The following is a 21283-nucleotide window of genomic DNA, read 5'->3' as shown; positions in this document are numbered from 1 at the left end:
GCTGCCACACCTGGCTCATGAGCTTATCGCTAGAAAATGGTCTTAGAGCACTACAGGACTGGTACAATGTCCTCCTGCCCTTGGCAGTTTTTGTTTCTGAGGTCTTACCCCACTCGGCCAGGGACCTGAACACTCTCCACTTCTTTGAACAAAAGGCTTCAGAAAACTGTTTGGAATTCACACATATTGCCTTCCCATCAGGATGAACTGTATTCTGTATTGAAGGCTTCCAAGCTGGGTGAAAATGGTTTTATTTCACATGCAGGAAAACAAGGGCAGTACAGCTGTTGACCACAAAGCAGTGACTTCAGTAGTAGTGAGCAACACGCATAATTTAAATAGTTAAAGGTTAATAAAGGTGTGTGTCCACATAGTAACCCCATAGATAACCAGTCTCTGGAAAGCTCTTGGACTTATTCCACTATCAGAAAAATGATTCTTTTGACCTGTCCTAAGGAAACTGTAAAACCTGCTATCTAAGGACAGTAGTGGGGACATAGGTCAGATGACCTCTAGACACAGAGTAAGGAGACTAGGGGAGATGGTTGTGCCACCTTCCTTTTCCCAGGCAGGAAACAGGTGAGCCCACTAGACTCTACTGTTGTCCTTCCCCAGTGTCTATGACAGCTGAGTTCCCTGTCATCTTGAAGCTTAAAGTCTCTGGCCTGGAGCAGCTGGGTCATGCTAGCTGAGGGGAGGCAGGGCACTGTGTAGCAATAGGGCCTGGTAATTCAGTTCAAACACAGCCCTCACCCCATCACTTCAGACCCAACATGTCGCTGACAGTGCCCTCTAGCTGGGGAGAAGTGGGTGCTTGATGCAGCACAAAAGGACAAAGTCTAGTGCAATGTGTGTGACCCTGAGACTTCCTGGGTCCAACCACAGGTGCCACAGTACATTCCATGTGGCAGGGAAAGGGACTGACCAAAGCAGGAGGATGCAGAGTGGCAGGAGGTGTCTGTCTTCCCTTACAGGGGAGCACAGCAGTTTATTTCATGCCAAGCAAGAGGTAGTGAGTAGGATGGCCTATTCCCACTGCAGGAGGTATGCTTTTCCCCGACAGCCACAGTACCTGCTTCTGAAGGGGAATACCAGCATGCTTCCATTTTCCTTCCTATCCCTAGTAGAGGGTATCAGACCGTGTTCCTGTCTTGCTGAGATGTCCATAGGACACAACCTGCCACTGTCAGGACAAGCACACCACCCACTCAGTAGCCAGTTTAGGATGCTGCTGCCTGCAGGAAACCAAGTGAAGACTCTCTAGTACTCTAGATTCTCACTCTGGGCCACTGCTGCCCACTTTGGTTCTGGCAGCAGCAGTGCCTGCTAGCCAAGCAGCATGGAACACCAATGGGAGGCAGCCTCCCATGCCATCTAATCAGGGTGTAAAGATGCAGTTCTTGAGGGGGTTGGAAAGGCGCTCTTCAGAGCCCTCTCCCTGGTATCAAGGGATGCCAGTAAAAAAAGGGAAAACCTACTCCAGGCCCAGCCAGAGTCTACTATTCCAGGGCAGCCAGTGAAGGCACCGGCTACTCCCCACTTAACACAGTACGGCCACTTCAAGTCACACAGGCAGATAAAACAGGTCCTTTTAGGGCCCAAGAAGAGATGATCACAGCAGCAGCTTGTCTCCTGACAAATGTCCAGGACCCTGGTCTACACCAAGCTATAAACACTGTCCAGGGTATACAGTAGCTGGCCTAGCCAGAGCCTCTCTCAGGTTGCCTGCCTTCCAAGTAGAGATGATAGCACTTGCTTGGGTCATAGGTTTCCCCACTGTTCCACAGGCGGAAACTGGTCCACTTCACCCAGTTCTGTGCTCAGCTGCTCCCCAAGAGCAAAGGTCAGCTTATACCGAAGCCGCACCTTCTCCTGTAACAGAGGGCTGCAGTGAGAATCAGTCCAGGAAGTCCCTTTGCAAGCCACTCTCTTGACTCCGCTGAGGGATGGACCTGTCCATCCATGACCACCCATGCTCAGTCCCTTAACCTGGGACAAGAAAGGGGTTACTGCTACAGGACTTCAGACCCGACGCTCAGAGGTGGTACTCCAGTGTCCTAATCTGGGGCAGCAGGACCCCAGGTGGGCACTGTGGATTCTCCCATGCTTACCTTCATTGGATTGGCCAGCAGCATAACCTGGGTAATGGCTGCAGGTGGCTGGACAGGACTAAATGGAGAAAGTTCTGTCCCAGAGGGTGGCTGCAACTTCACCTTCATTGACTGAAGATAAAAAGAAGTTCCTTTGAAGAGAATGGTCCAGGTGTCTGAGAGACTACCTGCTGGCCACCGAAAGGTGGTCAACATAGTAGGTTCAAGATAAGGGAGGCAAGGATACCTTGGGCACTGCAGCCTGCAGCACAATGCTCTTGACTGGCAAGGGAGCTGTATTCAGCATGGACACTACCACCACCAGCACATCAGGCCGTCCTGGGGGACACTCCTTAGCAAAGTGGAAAAGGATGCGGAAGCCATTTTTATCATAGGCTGTCACAGGAAGGGCACTGCCTGCAAGAAGGTGTTACTTTAGTGAGCACGGCAGGGACAACGCCAAGGCTCTGCAGAGCTCCAGCAGTGTGGCTCCACACTGCTCCCCTTGGGGTACTGGAGAAGCTCAAGGCTACATTGCCCTAGGGGAAGCTGAGATAGAGCTGGGTGTGCTGGCACACACCTTTATTCCCAGCATTAGGGAGGCAAAGGCAGTTGGGATCTCTGAGTTCAAGGCCAGCATGGTCAACAGAATGAGTCCCAGGACAGCCAGGGCTATATACAGAGAAACCCTTTCTCGAAAAACCAAAACAACAATTTAAAACAAAACAAAGCTGACAGGCTGGAGACAGCTCAGTGGTTAAGAGCACTTGCTGTTCGTGAAGAAGACATAGTTCCAGCACCTACACTGGGCAGCTCACAACTGCCTGTAATTGCAGTTTTAGGTCTCACACCCTTTCTGACCTGTGGGAACTTGTATGCATACGCTGAGGCACACAAACATAAGTAATAAAAGTACAATCTTTTAAGAATTTTTGAGACAGCAGGCAAGTAAACTCTTGACTACAAGTGACCCCTGCATAGACAGAACCACTGACCACACACCTACCAACATTGTGGCCATGAGGCCTACCGTCTGTCTCTGGCACTTACTAGGCTTGATTGATTCCAGGGGCACATGGACACTGGCCAGGGAGAGCTCTGGTCCCTTCAGAGGGCTGCCTTGAGACTGGAAGGCTGGTGACTGGAAGAGAGGGCTTCCAGGCCCCGTGGAGAAGGGCAGGAGAGGCCTGGCTGGAGTAGAGGTGGGAAGCAGTGGGGAGGCAGTGGCCCCATGGGAGAAACAAGAAACAGGTTTCACCAAGCCTGAGGTCCTGCGGGGAAGGAAGGAGGGCAGAAGACAAGTCAGAGGGCAGGATAGAACTGCTAGGCAACCCCTCAACCAAGGCCAGTTCCTAGCTACCCCAGGCCACCAGCTTCCAGTCTGATTCACGGTACCAAAAGGGATTCCCATATCCCATTCTCTGGAGCCTCCCTTTTGACCTGTATACGACACTCCACCCTCAGCCACCCTCTCTTCTCCCATCCATTACACTTTGGCCTCTTCCAGAAGCTGATCAAGGGCATCTAGGCGGTGCGAGGTGCTGTCACCCAGTGCTGAGTTGTGGTACTCTGGGGCTGCGGGCTCAGCCTTTGGAACCGAGGCTGGGGCAGGTCCAGAAGAGAACAGGAAGGAACCAGTGCTGGGGGCTGGTGCACTGGCTGGGAGCACAGGAGCTGGGAAGGGAGCAGGCAGTGGAGCTTGGGACGTACTTGAGGTAGAAACTGGGGGAAGGAGCAGGGATCCATCTGAGGGACAGCAGGCCGCAGACACTGGCCTGGGGTTGAAGAAATCCAGGTCTGATGACTGTTCATTCTGTACAACAGAAACAGCAGGTAAGCAAAGACCTAGTTCATAACCCACCAGAGCCTTCTGAGGTACACCCCATCATGACCTACAGAACTAAACATTGGAGAACAACCCTCAGAGGCAGCATGTCCCAGCTATGGTGGACAGAGCTCTAGAAAATACTAGCTCTGGCTCTAGCAAAGTGCAGCCAGGCACAAACTAAGTGAATTTTGGTCCTTGGGCAGGTCAGTGATGTAGCCATGGCTGTGCCTCTACCTGGAACAGGTGCCACTGACTAGTTCCAGCCGACTCTTTGGAAGCAGTGGGGGCTGGGTCAGTAAGGCCTAAGAACACAAAAGAAAACTCAATGAGATGAGACCCTGGGCTGAGGCTGCAACCTCCCCCCCTCCAAAGAATGGTCACTTGGTAAGATAAGAGGCATTACTTGATGAATGGGTAAGGAGGATATTTCTTACAGCCAGATCGGGAAGTAAATCCACCTCCACCCTTACCACGAGACTGAAGGGCCCCCCAGAAGACAGGAGCTGCGTTGCACCAGAGCCCACCATGTTCAACCTGAAATCCACAGTGGCCCCCAGAACTTGACTGATGAAGGCCTGATGCACATGCCCTCCTTCCTCTAATGCCACTCTTGCACGTACCCAAGCAGAGCAGCTCCTCATCTAGCAAGGAGAGGGCATTGCTCGTGCTGTCGGGCCCTGGGGGAGCCTCAGCCTGGCTGGATGAACGGCTTCGTGCAGGCCCAGAAGTCTGGGGGGGTGGAGGGAGGATAGGGATGCCTGAGGTGGGTGGGGCAGGTGCTGGGGCCAACACTGGGGATGAACTGCAGGGGGTGTCCAACTCAGCAAGGTCGATGAGGGTGCCTTGGTTACTGCAGTGGTCATTTCCTGGATGGGTTGACACAAGAGGAACAAGAACATTCAGGGTGAATCTAGTGCCCGTGTAGCAGGAGGCAGGACCCTGGGCACAACCACCAAGGCTTTAGCCTCTGGCCCAATTCAATACCATTTCCTCTAGGGGAACTGAAAAGCAGGCAGAGAAATCTCCATGCATACATCCTCTGGCAAGTGAAAGACCACTGGAAATGGCTGGGAATCCCCTCAGGTCCTAAGAGTTGCTATTGTGGCTCAGTGGTCAGGATTTGGGCTGGTCTGGAGGGTCCCAGAATGGGAAATCATACTATGTACCTTCAGAGTCAGGCATGGTTGAGGTGGTCACTTCACCATTGATGATCTGCCCTTCAATAATTGTTTTGTAAGAATTGATGACCCTGGAGAGGTTGTCACTGGCCTGCAGGATGTCCCCTAGAACAAACAGAGACCCCTCACTGTGTGGCTGTGACAGCTTTCACACACCCCCAAATTCTTGACGTCCTTACCAAGAGCTCTTTCACACTCACCCAAGCTGTTGTCATTGTCTTCTGTCTCACTGGCCAGTTTAAATAATGTCCGTCTCTTGTTCTCACAACGATCAAACAGCTCCTGAGAGAGACACAGACATAAAAATCAACTTCAGGGCTGGAGAGATGGCTCAGGGGTTAAGAGCACTGACTGCTCTTCCAGAGGTCCTGAGTTCAATTCCCAGCAACCACATGGTGGCTCACAGCCATCTATAATGAGATCTGGTGCCCTCTTCTGAAGGAATGTTGTATATAAAATAAATAATTTTTTTTTAAATCAACTACAGAGCTTCTCAGAAGTCATCAGTCAGTCACTGGTGGAGCTGGGACCATCTTTATGTTGCCAGTATCCACTAAACAATGTTACCCAAGTCATCATATCAACTGAAAGTCACTCAGATGGTAGATGAGATGTGTGCCTCACAAGTCACAGCCTAAGGAATATCAACATTGGGATCTCAGGGAAGTCTCCCACCCACATGTCCCCAAGGCAGGGCACACGAGTGAGCAGCTAGGACATTATCTCTGGAGTCATAGGCAAGCACTTGCACCAGGAGTGTCCAGCTGTCTGACACAAAGGCTCTGCCCTTCAGTCCCCGCTGTAGCACTTGCACCTGGAGTTAAGTTAGCGGCATGGAATAGGGCACTGCTGCCCCACTCCTCTGCTGCCATGAACAAGCCCCAAACAAGCATGTTGGTGTAGGACAGGCTCCCGCTAGGGCAGACAATGTGAGCAGCGAGCTCCAGCTCTCAGCGCTCACCTTCATGAGCTCTTTGTCAGCCTCCGAAGAGAACTCTTGGCTGTAGTGAAGGAGCATCTCATGGAGCAACTTGACATTGTTGTTAACTTCCTCCAACGTGTGCAGGCGCTTGTTCACTTTCTGGATTCGCGCCTCATCCTGCCTCAGCCAAGAGGGTGCAAGAAAAAGCAAGTTTACCTAGCTTGTCTTTCAACCACCAGGCAGGGCTCATTCCTTACCCTAAGCTCTGCTTAGCTTGTTTCCTAGAACTGCAGGCCTCAGACAGACCCTGAGCTGTTCTTTCACAATGACACCTCCCCAGGCTGCTCCCACCAACCGCTCCTCTACTGCTTTCTCCCATAGAAAATACAAGGCTCCAGTTCAGGGCTGGCGCAAGGTGAACAAGACAGGCCTAAGGTTTCTGGGAAGGACTTGTGTTTTGTGGTCACATGCTGCTTTGGCCACACCCAGAGGACCAGGACCCACTCACTTCCTTCACCATGGACTTGATGAGTTTGTTGGCTTCTTGTAGATCGTCTGGATTCTTGCTTTTCAGCAGTTTGGCTAAAAGCTGGAAGAGAAGACATCTAAAGTGAAGGAAAGGTAGCATGTGTCCAGTCCCACTGGGCCGACCAGAAGAAACGGCAAGCAAGACCTCACTTCATGTTCGGTAGGGTGGCTCGAGCCTACAATGCCACCACTCAGGAGACTGAGCAAAAAGATGTCAAGTTCAAGGTCAGCTTAGGCTACAGTGAGATACATCTCAAAAAAAAAAAATCAAAACAAAAGCCACCACCTGACACACACATTCACCCTGCTACTGCTACCGGTCATTTAAAAGAACCCCAGGGCTAAGATGTACTTTACCTTGGATTTCTCCTCATCATCAAAAACAGGGTTTTTGGGACGAGGTGGGGGAGAGGGGATCAGCGTTCTGTCCATGGGGATGGGGGGGTCCGACTGCACTATGCCTGAGGAGACACAAATGGCAGAGCATTCACACACCAAGGCCCAAGTCCCTCTGATGAGCGGGAAAAACAGGCTAATCTCATCTCAGCCTACGAAAACCCCAGCTGAGCCCTCAAGACAAATCCACTCTACAGGAAGAGAAAGGGCAGAGCCCTGGGACCCCCAATATTCCTTTCTCTTCTTTGCCTTGACTGGCAACACTCAGTGCCACCTGAGGTTAATGGAGAGGTAAACACACACCTTGTCTCTTTAACATGTGGTAGGCATCTTTGATCTTTGCTTCTTCCGGCAAGGCCAGTGTCCAGCTAAAAAGCAACTCGATGACCTTAGTCTTCACCTTCTCAGACACCCTGTCTCCCAAGTACTAGGAGGGAATGAAGTGAGAGAGTCTAATAACGGAGACGCTGGGAAGGACCACTTTCTTCATAGCATCTTCCCTCTCTGCAGTTCACAAGACTATTTGACCAAACCCAGCAGACTCTGCAGTGTGTGACGGGGCAGGGGTGGAGCAACAGAGTCTGAACAGGGGCCAAGACCTTATCCCTGTGCTCCCATGCAGAAGCTGCCTGAGACAGTAAAAAAGGGGGATGCAGTGAAGATTTATTTTTATTTACATATGTGAACGCCCAACACATGTATGCTGGGGCCTTTAGAGGCCAGAAGTCAGTGTCGGATGCCCTGAAGCAAGTCACCCAGTGTGTGTGCTGAGATCTGAACATGAGCCCTCTAGAACTGTAGCAAGTACTTGTAACCACCGAGCCATGTCTGCAGCCTAATAACCACATTTTTCTTAAAGATTTATTTAAGCATAGGAGTGCTGTCTATATGCCTGCACACCAGAAGAGGGCATCAGATCTCACTACAGATGGTTGTGAGCCACCATGTGGCTGCTGGGAATTGAACTTGACCTCTGGAAGAAGGGCCAGTGGTCTTTACTGCTGAGCCATCTCTCCAGGCCCCATATCCACAGTTCTTGAAGGACTTTGTGAGAATGCCACTTGTTAGTGAGAAACGGTTCCCTCGGTCTAGAGCTATCCAACAGACCCTGGTCAGTGGAGCAAAAAAGCAAAACTTGACCTGATGTAGGCTAGGAGCACAGAGTATTAGCTGTCTACACTCTCCCTGCACACACAAGCCAAGTCTATGCTGGGAGTCCCTAGGAGGCTGCTCAGACCTCAGACTCATCAGTCAGTGGTACCTCTAGGGACCAGGACACAGGGCGTCATCTCTGTGGAGATGTTAAATGACCAGAAAAGCCAGTAAGATGGGAGGTGGGAGGGGACAGTAAAAGAACAGAACAGAGAAAACTGCTACCAACTGACCTTTGGAGAGACAACTTTGATTAATTCATTCAAAAACCGAAACTTCCCCACTTCATTATGAAATCTCCTCCCACAGTTCTTCATACACGCCTCCAGCACCTGCAGCCACACAGAGAGAGCAGTCTGTGAGGGGAGCTACAACACGGATGACCCCTGGGCCCTCGCAGTGTCAAGGACTCCTATGAGAAATGGTGCGCTCTCCCTTGGGCAGAGCCACTCAGCACACTCCCTCCTTCTGACTATGGGGAGTAGGAGATGCTGAGACCCAAACACCAAGACAGTTTGTTGCCAGACTGGAAGGGGCCAGGCCTTCCACAAAGATACTGACTTGGAAGCTTAGGAGGAAAACCAAGTTCCAAGGAAAAAGTACCTCTGACTCGGGGTCCAGAATCCTTTCCATAAACTGACCTTTTACGGGGTAGAAGATGTTTCAATCTGCCATCTTTTGTTTAGACGATGGGATATTTCCCTTGCTTCCTTTTGTTTGAATGTTCCTATTCTGCTTGAGGACCCATCACTCATGCAGCTTGCACATGGCAGTGTTCAGGTATGACTGCATGTGTGTGTATGCCAGGTTAACCTCAGGCATCTTTCCTTGGATGAAGGTCACCTTGATTTGAGACAGGGACTCTCACTGGTCTGGGACTAGCCGGTCTAAGCCGGCCGGCTGATGTCTGCCGTCTTCGCTACCCAGAATCACATCTGGCTTTTATGTAGGTTCCAGGGACTGAGCGCAGGTCCTCACGCTTGCACAGCACTTTACCAACTGAGCTATTACCCTCAGCCCCCTGGTTTTCGTCTCTGCTTTCCTGTTTTGAGGCAGACTGGTCTGGAACTCATTGAGATCTGCCTGCCTTTCTCTCCTGAGTGCTGGGATCAAGTGTTTGATGACAAACACTAGAATTAAAAGCATGTCCTAACATGTCCAATGGTCTCTTTTTTATTTTTTTAAATAACCATACATACACAGGGAAGGATTTTACTTTATGTTTATAGGTGTTTGTCTGACTGTCTGTGTACCTCATGTGTCCAGTGCTAGAGGAGGTCAGAAGACAGCATGGGATGCTCTGAACTTTGAGTTACAGATGGTTATGAGTTTCCATGTGGGTGCTGGGAATTAAACCCAGGACCTCTGGAAGATTAGCCAGTGCTCTTAACCACTGGGCCATTTCTCCCAGTTTCCAGTGATTTGTTTCTTTAAAGCAAGGTTTCTCAAGTGCAACCTGGCTGACATTTTAGGCTAGCCACTCTGCTCTGGAGCTGTCCTATGCATTTCGGGATATTTAGCTGCACCTCTGGCTACCACTCTCTAGATGCCAGCAGCACTTCACACTACCCCCAACAATAAAAGCATCCCCACACACTATCAAACGTCTCAAGACCAAAATTGCCTCCCTGGAAACCATGCACATGCTTGTTGTATTAACACGTCAGAGATGGAGACAGAAGGACTGAGACATCTCAAAAAACAAACAAACAAACAAACAAACAAACAAACAAACAAGACTCAACCAACCAAAGAGCTTGACTGTCCTTGACCATCACTGCTGTAGAGGAGCGGGAAGAGCAATGCACAAGGGTCTACACACCGTTGCCCTTCTATGTCTCCAGGACCCAAATGAAGTCAGGGTCAGAAAAAACCCTTGTCTGGGGAGCAAGGACACTTGAATGCTCCCCTCACTGGTTAAACAAACACTGAACTCTGACAGTGGCTGTGACTATCAGCACAGCCACTTCACTAGTACAGGCAGCATCTTCAGCTATGCCACAAACAGTTTCTACCAGGCTTTTCTTTGGCTGGCTAACTCTTTTTGTTGTTTTTTTGAGACAAGGTTTCTCTATGCAGCGCTGGTTGGCCTAGGACTTGTTCTGTAGACCAGGTTGGTCTTGAACTCACAAAAATCTGCCTGACTCTGCTCTTAAGTGTCAAGACTACCTAAGTCCTCTCTGAGCCCTGGACTGGACTGAAGGTCCCGCCTCTGGGATCCCTCGGTCACCTGTGCAGCCTCCATGCTAGCTCCAGAGGTTTAGTACTTGTAGACCAGGTGATTGACATGTTCTAGATATGCCCAATGTGGGTCCGTGATGCTCTATCGTACTTCGGGCATGAGCCTGACTTCCAGCGGTGGCCTACTGCATGTATGGGGGAAGACCTGAGCAAGTGAGCACCCACCGTCTTCATCTCTGACAGCAAAGACCTACCGTGAGGGCCTGCACCGCCTCCCATTCCTGTGGAGACTGGATCTTGTGGGCCAGGAGTCGGACAGCGATCTGGGGCCTGGTAGACAAAGACACGACAGTCAGTCTGCAGATGGAGGCTGCCTGGCCAGGCCTCTTTGGTCAGGTTTGGTTCCCTCTCTTATTGGACTCACCCTTCAAGTTCTTTGTTGATCTGATCACAGAAGCCAATGATATATTCCCAGTCTTCCTGGCGGTTAGAAGGATTGGTAGCTTTATCTTGGGACACAACACAGAGGAAAACTATTACAAGAGCAACTCACAATACAAGGCTGTCTTCACAATTCTTAAACACAGTATGTTTAATTCATAGGATGCCTCCTCAGTCTATTCAGACAACAAATATAAATCCTGCTTTCTGCCTAATATTTTTGGAATCTGCAATTAAAAAGTGAGAAAGCAGTGTGATGACGCACACCTTTAATCCCAGCACTCAGGAGGCAGAGGCAGGTGGATCTCTGAGTTTGAGGCCAGCCTGGTCTACAGAGTGAGTTCCAGGACTGGCAGAGCTAAACAAAGAGAAACTCTGTCTCGAAAAACAAAACAAACAAACAAATAAGCCTCATGTACGTAAGAGTAGACTGGAATGCAAAGGACAAACATGAACAGCCAGAGTTCTCATCGACACCCTCATAAAACATATACGCCACACCACACAACTACTGCTACTAAACAGAGCTAAGTGCTCAGCGGGAACAACGACCACCAAGTGTCTCCCAAGAAGCTGAAGACAGACGGAATTAGGTCAAAAAAAATTTTTTAAATGAGTATTTTCTATAGATCCTTCACAAAGACTTTCAAGACTTAACCTTTCTCAGTGCTTTAAGATTCTGAAGTAGCACAGGCCCCTCTGAATGTACTTGGCTCTAACTAAACGCCTACCCATCTGTGCCATCTTCCCCTGCATAAACAGAATTCAGCACCCTGTTTAAATGGCCCTCAAAGACCAAGTACAGCCAATGCTGAGAGCATTCTGAGGGCTACAAAAGTCCTACACTTCCAGCACTAAACGTAAAGCCCAGGAACACTTGCTTGGCCTCCTTCTCTGCTACTCTGGCATCTGTGCTAAAAGATGGCTTGGCTGAGGGTGGTGAATGGGATCTGATGCAGATCTGAATTCTGCTGCTTGCGTTCAGGGCTTCAGGCTCAGACAAAAGAGGAAGCAGGAGCTGAACATTTTCTCAAACAGTCTCCATCCTCTGCAGTCTGCAGTGACACACCTTCCAACATTACACGAGCTAACCACCTACATTTCTAGACTTCAGTTCTAAATGTGGCTGCTTTCTTCTTCTTTATATTTTTCTGGTGGGGTGGTATGGGTGCGGCTCACGTACTGTGAGTGTGGAAGTCAGTGGACAACTTGAGAAATGGGTCTCTTCCTTTATCACGTGAGAACCAAACTCAGACTTGGTGGTAAGCAAGATGAGCTATCTCTCCACCACCCCGACCCCCTTTTAAGATTCTCATACTATAGCCCAGGCTGGTCTTGAACTCACAATGATCCTCCTGCCATGGCATCTCAAGTTAAAATTGCAGGCTTGCATCACCACTGTGTTTCCTTAACTTTAAAAACCACCATCAGCATAGGTCTGTAATCCCAACTGCATGAGAAGTTGAAGCAAGAGGCCTGGAATTCAAGGCTAGCCTGGGCTACAGAGTAAATTTAAGGTTAACCTGGGCAACATAAGACCCTGCCTCACAAATTTTTTTCCCCCAGACAGGGTTTCTCTGTGTAGTTCTGGCTGTCCTAGAACTTGGCTTTGCAGACCACTTTGGCTGTGGACTCACAGAGATCCTCCTGCCTCCGCCTCCCTAGTGCTAGGATCAAAGGTGTGTGCCACCGCTACCCGGCTCATTTCACAATTTTTTTTTTTAAAAAAAAAGGGGAAAAATATGCTGGAAATGGTGGTGCACGCCTTGAATCCCAGCAATCGGGAGGCAGAGACAGATGGATCTCTGTGAGTTTAAGGCCAGCTTGATCTACAGAACAAGTTCCGGGACAGCCAGGGCTAGACAGAGAAACACGTCTCAAAAAACCAAAAACAGAGAAGAGTAGAAAAGAGGGCTGGGGATTGGGGATACAGTTCAGTGGTAGGCTGGGCACAGCGGTGGATGTCTACAATCTCAGCTCTCATAAGACAGAGGCAGGAAGGTCAGGAGTCCTGGCAGCTTGGGTTACAAAGAGATTCTGTATCCCCTGCCCACAAATCACCAGTAAGGTGGAGGACTGACTCCTAAGAACCCATCTTTCCACCAACAACAGGGCACCTGAGCAGAGGTCTTCCTGGACAGGGGCTGCATCTGCTTGACAGCTCTTCAGCAGGAACACTCTAGTGACTTAAGTTTTTATTTACAAAGTGAGGCCTCATGGCATAGGCCTGTGTGGGAGCCTTGTTGGAGGGGGTGTGTCACTGGGGGCAGGCTTTGAGGTTTGAAAAGCCCACACCATTCCTTAGCTCTCTGTGTGTCATGGTTGTATCTCAAAATATAAACTTTCAGCCACTGCTTGTTCCAGGCCTGCCTGCCTGTTGTCAGGCTCCCCACCATGATGGTCACAGAATCACCCTCTGAAACTGGAAGCTTAAGTTAAACACTGTCTTCTACAAGGTGCTTTGGTCATGGTGTCTTAGCTATGGCAATAGGAAAGCCACTAAAACAGCCTGCAGTCTCAGCGTTGGACCTGGGAAGGTGAAGAAGGAGAATTCCAAATACACTTATCTCAAAGTAAAAAGTAAGGAACTGAGAGCAACTAGGTGGTAGAGGGCCAGCCTAGCATACGGGAGTCCTAGCTTCCATCCCCAGGAACATACACAAGTTTGTAAGTTTATATTTAGAGGAAAAACACATGGATCTGGTTTTGAGACAGGGTCTCATGTAGCTAAGGCTAGGCTCCAACTCACTATGCAGTCAAGAATGATCTTGACCCCTGATGCTCCTACCTCTGCTTCCAAGGGCTGGGATTACAGATTACAAATATGAGTCACCAAGGTGGCTCTTCTCAATCCTGACAGATAATTAGCAAGACCTTACAAACGGCAAGCACAAAAAGGGATTATTTTCTTCAGCAGTGTCCATTTGATAAGAAGTATTGGTCATCACCAAGGCCTCCTGGCCCAGGTGTGGCTCTCCTTAGGCATCAGTGTGGCTTCAAGCTTTCACATGAAATCAAGAAGCTACAGGACTCAAAATTCAACGCGAAGAAGCCAGACCCATGCCCAGGGCTTCTGTAAGAGACACAAGACTTACACTGAGGACAATGGGAAAAGCACCTTCCCTCTCTCACAAACAACAGGCAGTCTGCAAAGGAAACTCTTCCCAAGCTGCTCGACTTCTTACAGCACCGCTGCCTCCCAGAACACTCCACCTCCTTCTCACCGAGTGCAAGGACCACTGCCTGCACCTGGCGCAAACACCCTGAGCCGACACAGCGCCGCTTCCCAGTGTCTGCAGCTCAGAAGGCACACCTGTCGCTCACGGTGGTACTGGGTGACTCCAGCTTTCCAAGTGCCCACCACTTCCACCTACTCCACATCATCCCTCATCTAGCAGAGGCCACAGTGGAGTTCTTCCCTGCAAACCTGGCCCTGAAACACCCATCTAGGCCCTCTGACTCCAGGATGACAGATGACAGCGGTGAAAACAGCAGCCTTGACTACTCAAGCTCCACGTGGCTGGGCCTCTCCAAGGAAGCCAGGCTGCACACAGCAATGATTAGAAAAAGCAGACCCAAGAGCACAGCAAAGGAAGGGGTCAAGGTCAGCCTGTGCTGCTGCATCGCGAACCAAAGGAGAAACGGCACTCATGGGAAACATTGCTATACCCACTACAGTTGTCTGAGATGCTTCAAGCTCTCACGTGTCTCAAAACCGTGCACTGGAGAAGCTGCAGGTGAAGTACAAGACACAGGCAGGCCCCTGAGGAAGCTTGCTTGTGTGAGCATGAGGGGAAGCTGGCACAGAAGCAAGTCTATAATTATGTCCCCTCGATGCACAAATAAGTCTGAGAACCATCACTTCTCCTACTGACTTCCCTATTTCTATATATGGTGCCACTATTCAAAAGCGCCTGGGTCTCAAACCCTATTGTTGATCGCTTCTCTTTCCCTTTTTCCTTACCTATTCCTAGCAATCTTGGAATTGTTTCCTTTTTTTGTTTGCTTTTTTCCTGAAACACGCTTTCTCTGTGTAGCTTTGGATCCTGTCCTGGAACTCACTCTGTAGACCAGGCTGGCCTCAAATTTACGGAGATCCACCTGCCTCTACCTACCGAGTGCTGGGATTAAAGGTTTGTGCCACCACCGCCCGGCCTTTTGTTGTTTTTGTTGTAAAATTTTTATTACATATTTATTTATTACATATGTGGGAAGGGATAGGAGGGGAGATGTGTGGCATGTCACAAGTGTAAAGGTTAGATGGCAGCCTGTGGAAACTGGCTCTCTCTTTCCACCATATGGTTCCCTGGGCTCAAACTCAGGTCTACGGCTTGATGGCAAATGCCCTTACCTGCTGAGCTACCTCCTGGCCTCTGGAGTCACCTTCCTAATCCATGTCTTTGTCTAATCCCTTTTTCCTCCCTTCCCAACTTCTTGCTCCTTCCAGCACTTCTCTTCTAACCCATTTCCCCTTCCCCTTACATTCTGTGTGATACACGGCATCGGAGTTGGGGCACATGGACGGCACAGCACACACGGGGAGGTCAGAGGACAACTTCACGGCACACCTTAGAATTTGGTCCTAACTTCCTCTATACTCCTACACTTGCTACTCTGTGCTCTATACATCACCACCCAGCATTCTTGGGGCCGTTTGCCATTCCTGAAGCCTAGCTTGATGCTGTCTTCTCATTTTGTCTTAGGTCATTCTCCACTTCCCCTTCCCTGATGACCTAAAGAACCCCGCATTTTAGCACTTATGGTTCCTACTTCAATTCCTACCCATTCTGACAGTACCATCAAACTGAAGACAAAGGCTACTTGAATTTCTTAGGCCCTCTGCTTTATTTCTGTTTTTGTGCGGCTGGCATGGAACCCAGTGCCTTGCACATGTTAAGCTCCATCACAGGACAACTGCTTAAACTTTGTAATTCTTGTGCTCACTTTGGCAGCACATATACTAAAATTAGAATGCTGAAGAGAAGACCAGCATGGTCCCTGTACAAGGATGATATGCAAATTCATGAAGTGTTCCATATTTTAAAAAATAAACCTTCCCCCACCCCTGAGACAGGGTCTCACTATGTAGCTCTGGCTGTCCTGGAACTTGCTCTGTAGACCAGGCTGGCCTCAAATTCACAGAGATCTGCCTGCCTCTGCCTCACAGTGCTAGGATTAAAGGTGTGTGCCACTATTGCCCAGTGAAAATAAACTTCTCATAATATTTTCCACATGGCAGTGGCTTGCTTGCTAAACAGTAGTTGAAGGTGCCAAGCAGGATCCAAGACAAGGTTGAAGTCATCAAGAGATGATTTATGAGGAAGAAGAATCTGAGATGAGTTCGAAGTATTTAAATGAGCAAAGGGAGCAGGGCTTTGGGGTTAATGAGAACAATGTGTGTGGGCAGGAAAAGCAACAGAAGGCCACTGAGAAGAGACAGGGAGTGAGCAGAGACAGACTGGAAGGATGTGGGCAGGTCTGGCAGCGCTGGGAGGACAATACACTGCAACTGCTCTCCAGGGAGCAGCACGAAGAGTAGACCAAGGAGAGGCTGCTGCAGTACCTCGGGCAAAGCATGGGTGACAAGGACCCTCTCTAAGATGTGCAGACTGGCTCACCGGATTGGTACAAGTCAAAGCACTTAGTCATAAGGGCTGTGGAAGGTGCACACTGAAACCACAGCAGTTGGGATCAGAGTTTGAGGCCAGCCTGGGCTTCCTGAAACCCTGTCTCAAAAAACACATCAACCCTACTGAGCTCAGCTTAAGTCACATAAATTATTCCAATTTTCCCATTCCCATCTGCACAGTGAACTGATTCCATTCTGATCCGCACCCAGTTGGACGGATTTAGAAAAATGGTCTGAGTGGAGTCAGAATGTCCTCTGAATTGTGGCAACAGAACTCGTTTTGCCAGCGAGGATACTTGGTCAACAATTGTATTATTTTCATCTTTCAGGAATGGGATTGGAAGCCGGGTATGGTGGCACACACTTTTTTTTTTTTTTTTGGTTTTTCGAGACAGGGTTTCTCTGTAGCTTTAGAGCCTGTCCTGGAGCTAGCTCTTGTAGACCAGGCTGGTCTCGAACTCACAGAGATCCGCCTGCCTCTGCCTCCCGAGTGCTGGGATTAAAGGCATGCGACACCACTGCCGGGCTGGTGGCACACACTTTTAATCCCAGAACTCGGGGGACAAAGGCAGGCAGATTTCTGTGAGTTTGAGGCCAGCCCGGTCTACACAGAAGGTTCTAGGCCAGCCAGGTGCTCTACAATGAGCTCTAACCCCAGTGTTTTCACTTTTGGAGACTGGGTATCACTCTTTGCCTCACTTAGTGTTGAACCCCCTTGTCGGCCAGGCAGGCACTGCCTCATCACCCAGAAAAGCTGGGACTCCAGGGCTTCCTGAGTGCGGGTCTTCCTGGGCTGGTGACTTGAACCAGTCTGTAACCCAGCACTGTGCACTCCTTGAAGAACTGTTCTGAGGCCTGCATGCAACGTCAGACTTTGCAAATGTAACCTTGCTTTCCTTCTCTTTGGGGATGTGTACCCCTGAAAGCCTAATTTCAACCTCCTGAAGGGTATTTCTTAAGGACGCCCAGGCAAGTGAGAGGCAATGTCTTCACACCCAAAGGGCTGGAGACTGCAGTCGGTAAAAGACCTTGCTTGACACAAGGCTATGTGTGCGCATCCTAATTTCTGCCTCCGTTTAAGAGGCCCCCCGGGGGCTAAGCCGTTAGTAAAGTTAACTTATTAACCCTTGGTAAGGCGTGATTAACCAGCCTTGTTAACCCTTACTAAACACATTACCGCCTGCCAATGTGAAACCTCATTCCGTCACAGCAACATAAACTAGTAATGACAGCAACACATCGGCTCAACAGCTTCACGCCGCTGAAGAGCAGGTAGGTTCGTTAAGTGTGTGTGTCCCTTCAATACACACTGGGCAAGCCACGTAGTGGTCTGTTCCCTGGGGACGCTCTTGGAAAAGGATTCTCACTTCAAGCATCCTGCCTGAGGACGGCGGGTATGCAGATCCTGACCCTCCCAGCTATGTGTGTGCGGCTGGCATCACTCACCACTCCCGGAGGGACCAGCCCAAATCCGGAGCTTTGACATCCTTGGGGCTTTTGGTGTACAAGGTCCCGCAACCTTCCCAACCCGCCTGTCAACCCCGAGAACCCGGCTGTCGCTTTTCCCGGGCCCGCGAGCCCGCGAGCCCTCGAGCCCTCGAGCTGCAGGTGTCGCGCGCGGGATGCGCCGCAGGGAAGGGCCCCTGCTCGCCCAGGGGTGTGAACGCGCGATGCTCGCGGTGAGGCCGGGTGTGGATGGCCGCACGCCGCCTCCGTGGAGGGGATGTCAGGGTAAGGGGAGAAGGCGGCCCGCGCTTGGAGGTCAGACAGGAGCGGCCCCCGATACTCACTCAGCCAGGACTCCAGGCTCTCCCCTTCCGCCTCCGCCATATTGCAGCCGCCCGGTCCGGCCCTGCGGCCTCAGACCTCGCGAGATTCTGCGCGAGCCGGTCCGGGGCGGGGCCTGCATGGGGGCCTGAGAAGGTTGGGAGCTGCCGCCGGCAGGCGCGCCAGACTATGTCGGATTCCGGGAGGACGAGCGTATTTTCTCGTTTGTTCTTCGAAGGGAAACTCTGACGTAAAACCCAGTCTTGAGTAAACTGTGTGGTTTCTCATCCGTATCCTGTCACTCACTCAGGCGCGCTCCGGGTAGCCCTCTGAGGTCCTTGAAGCGGGCCAAGATGGCTGCCCCCGCTCTGCAGGCAGCGCGACGGTTGTCGGGGCTGGCCTTGGGAGGGAAGCTTGCTGTCTGGAACCTTCCAGGGTGAGAAGGCAATGGGGAGCTGCTACCGCCGCCCAGGCCTTTACGGGAGGACCTGGGGGAAGGAAAGGAGGCACAGACAAGCCGCGCTGAGTCCTGGAGCCCTGCTCGGGGACCGGGGTGGCCGAATCAAGCTGTCAGCGGGCCAGTTTGAGGGTTTAGTGGCTTACCCCTTGCCCGACAGGTTGGGTTGATCTAGACCGGTTCTACCCCGAGTCGAAAGTGCGGCCCCGCTTGAGATCTCAGAACTGGAATTGCCTAGACGGCTGGGGGAGAGCTGTCCTCGGTAGTGTTCGCAAAGGAGGAATTTTAAATGGCCGATTTCGGAGAGGGCTGCCTACTGCTGCTGCTGTTGAGGTTTAGCTTGCGGTCCCAGCGTTACTGTCCCTTCTCAGCGGGCCGGCAAGCGGGCTTATTGTTAAGTCAGGCTTGTTTACCTGTGCAGTCACAAGTTCATTTGTGGAGTTATCTCGTGTGCTTCCTCCTCTTCCCGCTCCCAGGATAACCCAGGTGAGGTGGAGCCGCTATGCCCCCGAATACAGGGATCCCCTGATTGACAAGGAGTATTACCGCAAGCCTGTGTCGGAACTCACCGAAGAGGAGAAATATGACCAGGATCTCAAGAAAACCCAGCTCATCAAAGCTGCCGCAGCGACGGAGACAAGCTCAGTGTTCGCAGACCCTGTCATCAGGTGAGGCCAAACCGCTCAGCTGCCGTGGGCTGCCATTAGCCCACGACAGGTTTCTGCCGCAAGAAATCCAGCCTTGGGAAGCTAAACATGTTTTTCTCTTTGAAGCAAATTCACCAACATGATGATGAAAGGCGGGAACAAAGTGCTGGCCCGATCGCTCATGGCTCAGGTAAACCGGGTTCTTCCGCTCTGCTTCGCTCTTTCCTCTCTGCCTTTGAACTGGGTCTGAGAGACGCGTCATTGAAATTATAATTTCTGAGAGCTGGGAGGGTGGTACCCAACAGGTGTCCCATCACTGTTGGAGAAGCCTTTGAATCCAGCACGCAAGAGGCAGAGGCAAAACAAGGAAGGCTGATCTCTGTGAGTTCCAGGACAGCCAGAGCTACACAGAGAAATCCTGGTTAGGGGTGGGGTGGGATTCTCACCGGTTCTTTGGGTCAGTCTAGCAAAGCAGTAGGCACCTAAACTCTTTAGTTTAGCTTTTTTGAAAGAGGGTCTCGTGGAGCACAGTCTAACCCGGACCCTGCTGTATACCTGAGGATATCCTTGAACTCTTGATCCTCCTGCATCCACCTCCCAAGTGCCATCACTGGCCTGTGTGGCACCACTCCCAGCTGCTGGATGAGCAGCCTCTTCCTTCTCTTTGCAGACCCTGGAATCTGTGAAGCGGAAGCAGTTTGAGAAGTACCATGCCGCCTCTGCAGAGGAGCAGGCCACCATCGAACGGAACCCCTACAAGATCTTCCACCAGGCCCTGAAAAACTGTGAGCCTGTGATCGGGTTGGTGCCTATCCTCAAAGGGGGCCATTTCTACCAGGTGAGTGGGCAGTAAAGCAGGGCAGCCCGCGTGTTCAGAGTGGGGCCCATGAGGCTGGGCGCTGTCAGGATCTGCTCCTCTGAGGCCCAGAGTGTAAAAAACACCGGCAGAAGGTGGAAAGACAGAGAACTCAGTAGCTCCCTCCCCTTTGTCCAGTATTCTGTAGCCTATACTATGAACTCTTGGTAAAGGAGTGTGCTCACAGGCCAGTGCCTAGAACAACTTGAGCCATGAGCGTTCGTCAGTTATGAGCTGAGCTGGCCACCCTGTCACAGCATTATATTATATTATCACATTAGGGTATCTTCTCCTCTAGTAGCAGCTCCAAAGACTAGGGGATTTTTTTTTTTTTTTTTTTTTTTTTTTTGCTGTCCTTAGCGTACGGCACGCAATAGGCCAAGAAAATGGTGGGTTTTTTTTACACACCCTTGGTCTGAGGTAGCCAGTTTGCCTCGAGTAGCAGGACTTTCTGAATTGGTGATGGTGTCGACTTGGCAAAGCTTCTCCTTAGGAAGTAAAGTGCCTAATGAACTTACTAAGTGAATGTTTCTGAGGAGACAGGTTTCTGTCCTCAGCTCCTGTCCCAGGACTACTCTCGAGAGTACATGGTAGCTTCTAGGAGGTGGTGGCCCTCACCGTCAGGCCCAGCTCAGCTTCAGCTTGTCTCCCCGTCCAGGTCCCTGTACCCCTCACTGACCGCCGTCGCCGCTTCCTGGCCATGAAGTGGATGATCACAGAGTGCCGAGAGAACAAGCCACGGCGGACGCTGATGCCAGAGAAGCTGTCAAATGAGCTGCTGGAGGCTTTTCATAACCGGGGTCCCGTGATCAAGCGGAAGCACAATATGCATAAGATGGCGGAGGCCAACCGTGCCCTGGCCCACTACCGCTGGTGGTAGCAGAACGGGGAGATGGACAAAGTCCAGGACACTACCACAGGAACCCACTTGAGGGGCTGGAGAAATGGCTCAGTGGCTAAGAACACAGGCTGCTCTTTCCAGAGGACGTGGTTTGATTCCCAGCACCCACATGGAGGCTCACTAACACTCTATGATTCCAGAGAATTTGACACCTTCTGGCTGCTTTGGGCACCAGGCATTCTGATGGTACTCAGACGTACATGCAGGGAAAGTGTCTATACATATACTACTACTACTAAAATTAAAGTAATTTAGAAAGAAACGACTTGAGCGACTGCCCTGTTAGAAAGTTCTGGAAGGAACTTAATGA

At 50.7% G+C, this 21283-nt stretch overlaps 2 protein-coding genes and 1 non-coding gene across 8 annotated transcripts; 2 read left to right on the top strand and 1 right to left on the bottom strand.

The window, feature by feature from the left end:
- Nucleotides 1-235: 235 nt before the first annotated feature.
- On the bottom strand, nt 236-18253 carry Gga3 (golgi associated, gamma adaptin ear containing, ARF binding protein 3). 6 transcript variants are annotated; one of them, XM_038325289.2, is made up of 18 exons: nt 18136-18250; nt 10700-10784; nt 10530-10605; nt 8328-8426; nt 7246-7369; nt 6904-7007; nt 6527-6607; nt 6058-6195; nt 5297-5378; nt 5085-5201; nt 4539-4784; nt 4153-4220; nt 3801-3903; nt 3581-3692; nt 3141-3361; nt 2338-2507; nt 2112-2222; nt 236-1872 (listed from the first exon to the last, which is right to left on the bottom strand). In XM_038325289.2, the coding sequence occupies exons 1-18, from the start codon at nt 18173-18175 to the stop codon at nt 1762-1764; spliced, it is 2088 nt and encodes a 695-aa protein (XP_038181217.1). In that variant the 5' UTR covers nt 18176-18250; the 3' UTR covers nt 236-1761. The 6 variants fall into 6 exon arrangements, 5 of the variants coding, with proteins under 5 accessions (XP_038181217.1, XP_038181215.1, XP_038181216.1 ...); XM_038325287.2 differs by having other exon boundaries at nt 3581-3903; nt 18136-18248; XM_038325288.2 differs by lacking the exon at nt 8328-8426 and having other exon boundaries at nt 3581-3903; nt 18136-18249.
- Nucleotides 15653-15759, top strand: LOC119813777. The gene has a single exon (XR_005285237.1). It is a non-coding gene; the product is annotated as a U6 spliceosomal RNA (small nuclear RNA).
- Nucleotides 18246-21235, top strand: Mrps7 (mitochondrial ribosomal protein S7). The gene is made up of 5 exons (XM_038325293.2): nt 18246-18548; nt 19046-19237; nt 19343-19406; nt 19887-20054; nt 20731-21235. Exons 1-5 carry the CDS (start codon nt 18466-18468, stop codon nt 20950-20952), a joined length of 729 nt encoding a protein of 242 aa, XP_038181221.1. The 5' UTR covers nt 18246-18465; the 3' UTR covers nt 20953-21235.
- The last annotated feature ends 48 nt before the right edge of the window (nt 21236-21283 follow it).

This window comes from Arvicola amphibius, chromosome 4 (genome assembly GCF_903992535.2).
Source record: "Arvicola amphibius chromosome 4, mArvAmp1.2, whole genome shotgun sequence".
Classification (NCBI taxonomy): Eukaryota; Metazoa; Chordata; class Mammalia; order Rodentia; family Cricetidae; genus Arvicola; species Arvicola amphibius.
Note: the sequence above shows the minus strand (reverse complement) of the source record. Positions and strands in the feature narration are given on the sequence as shown.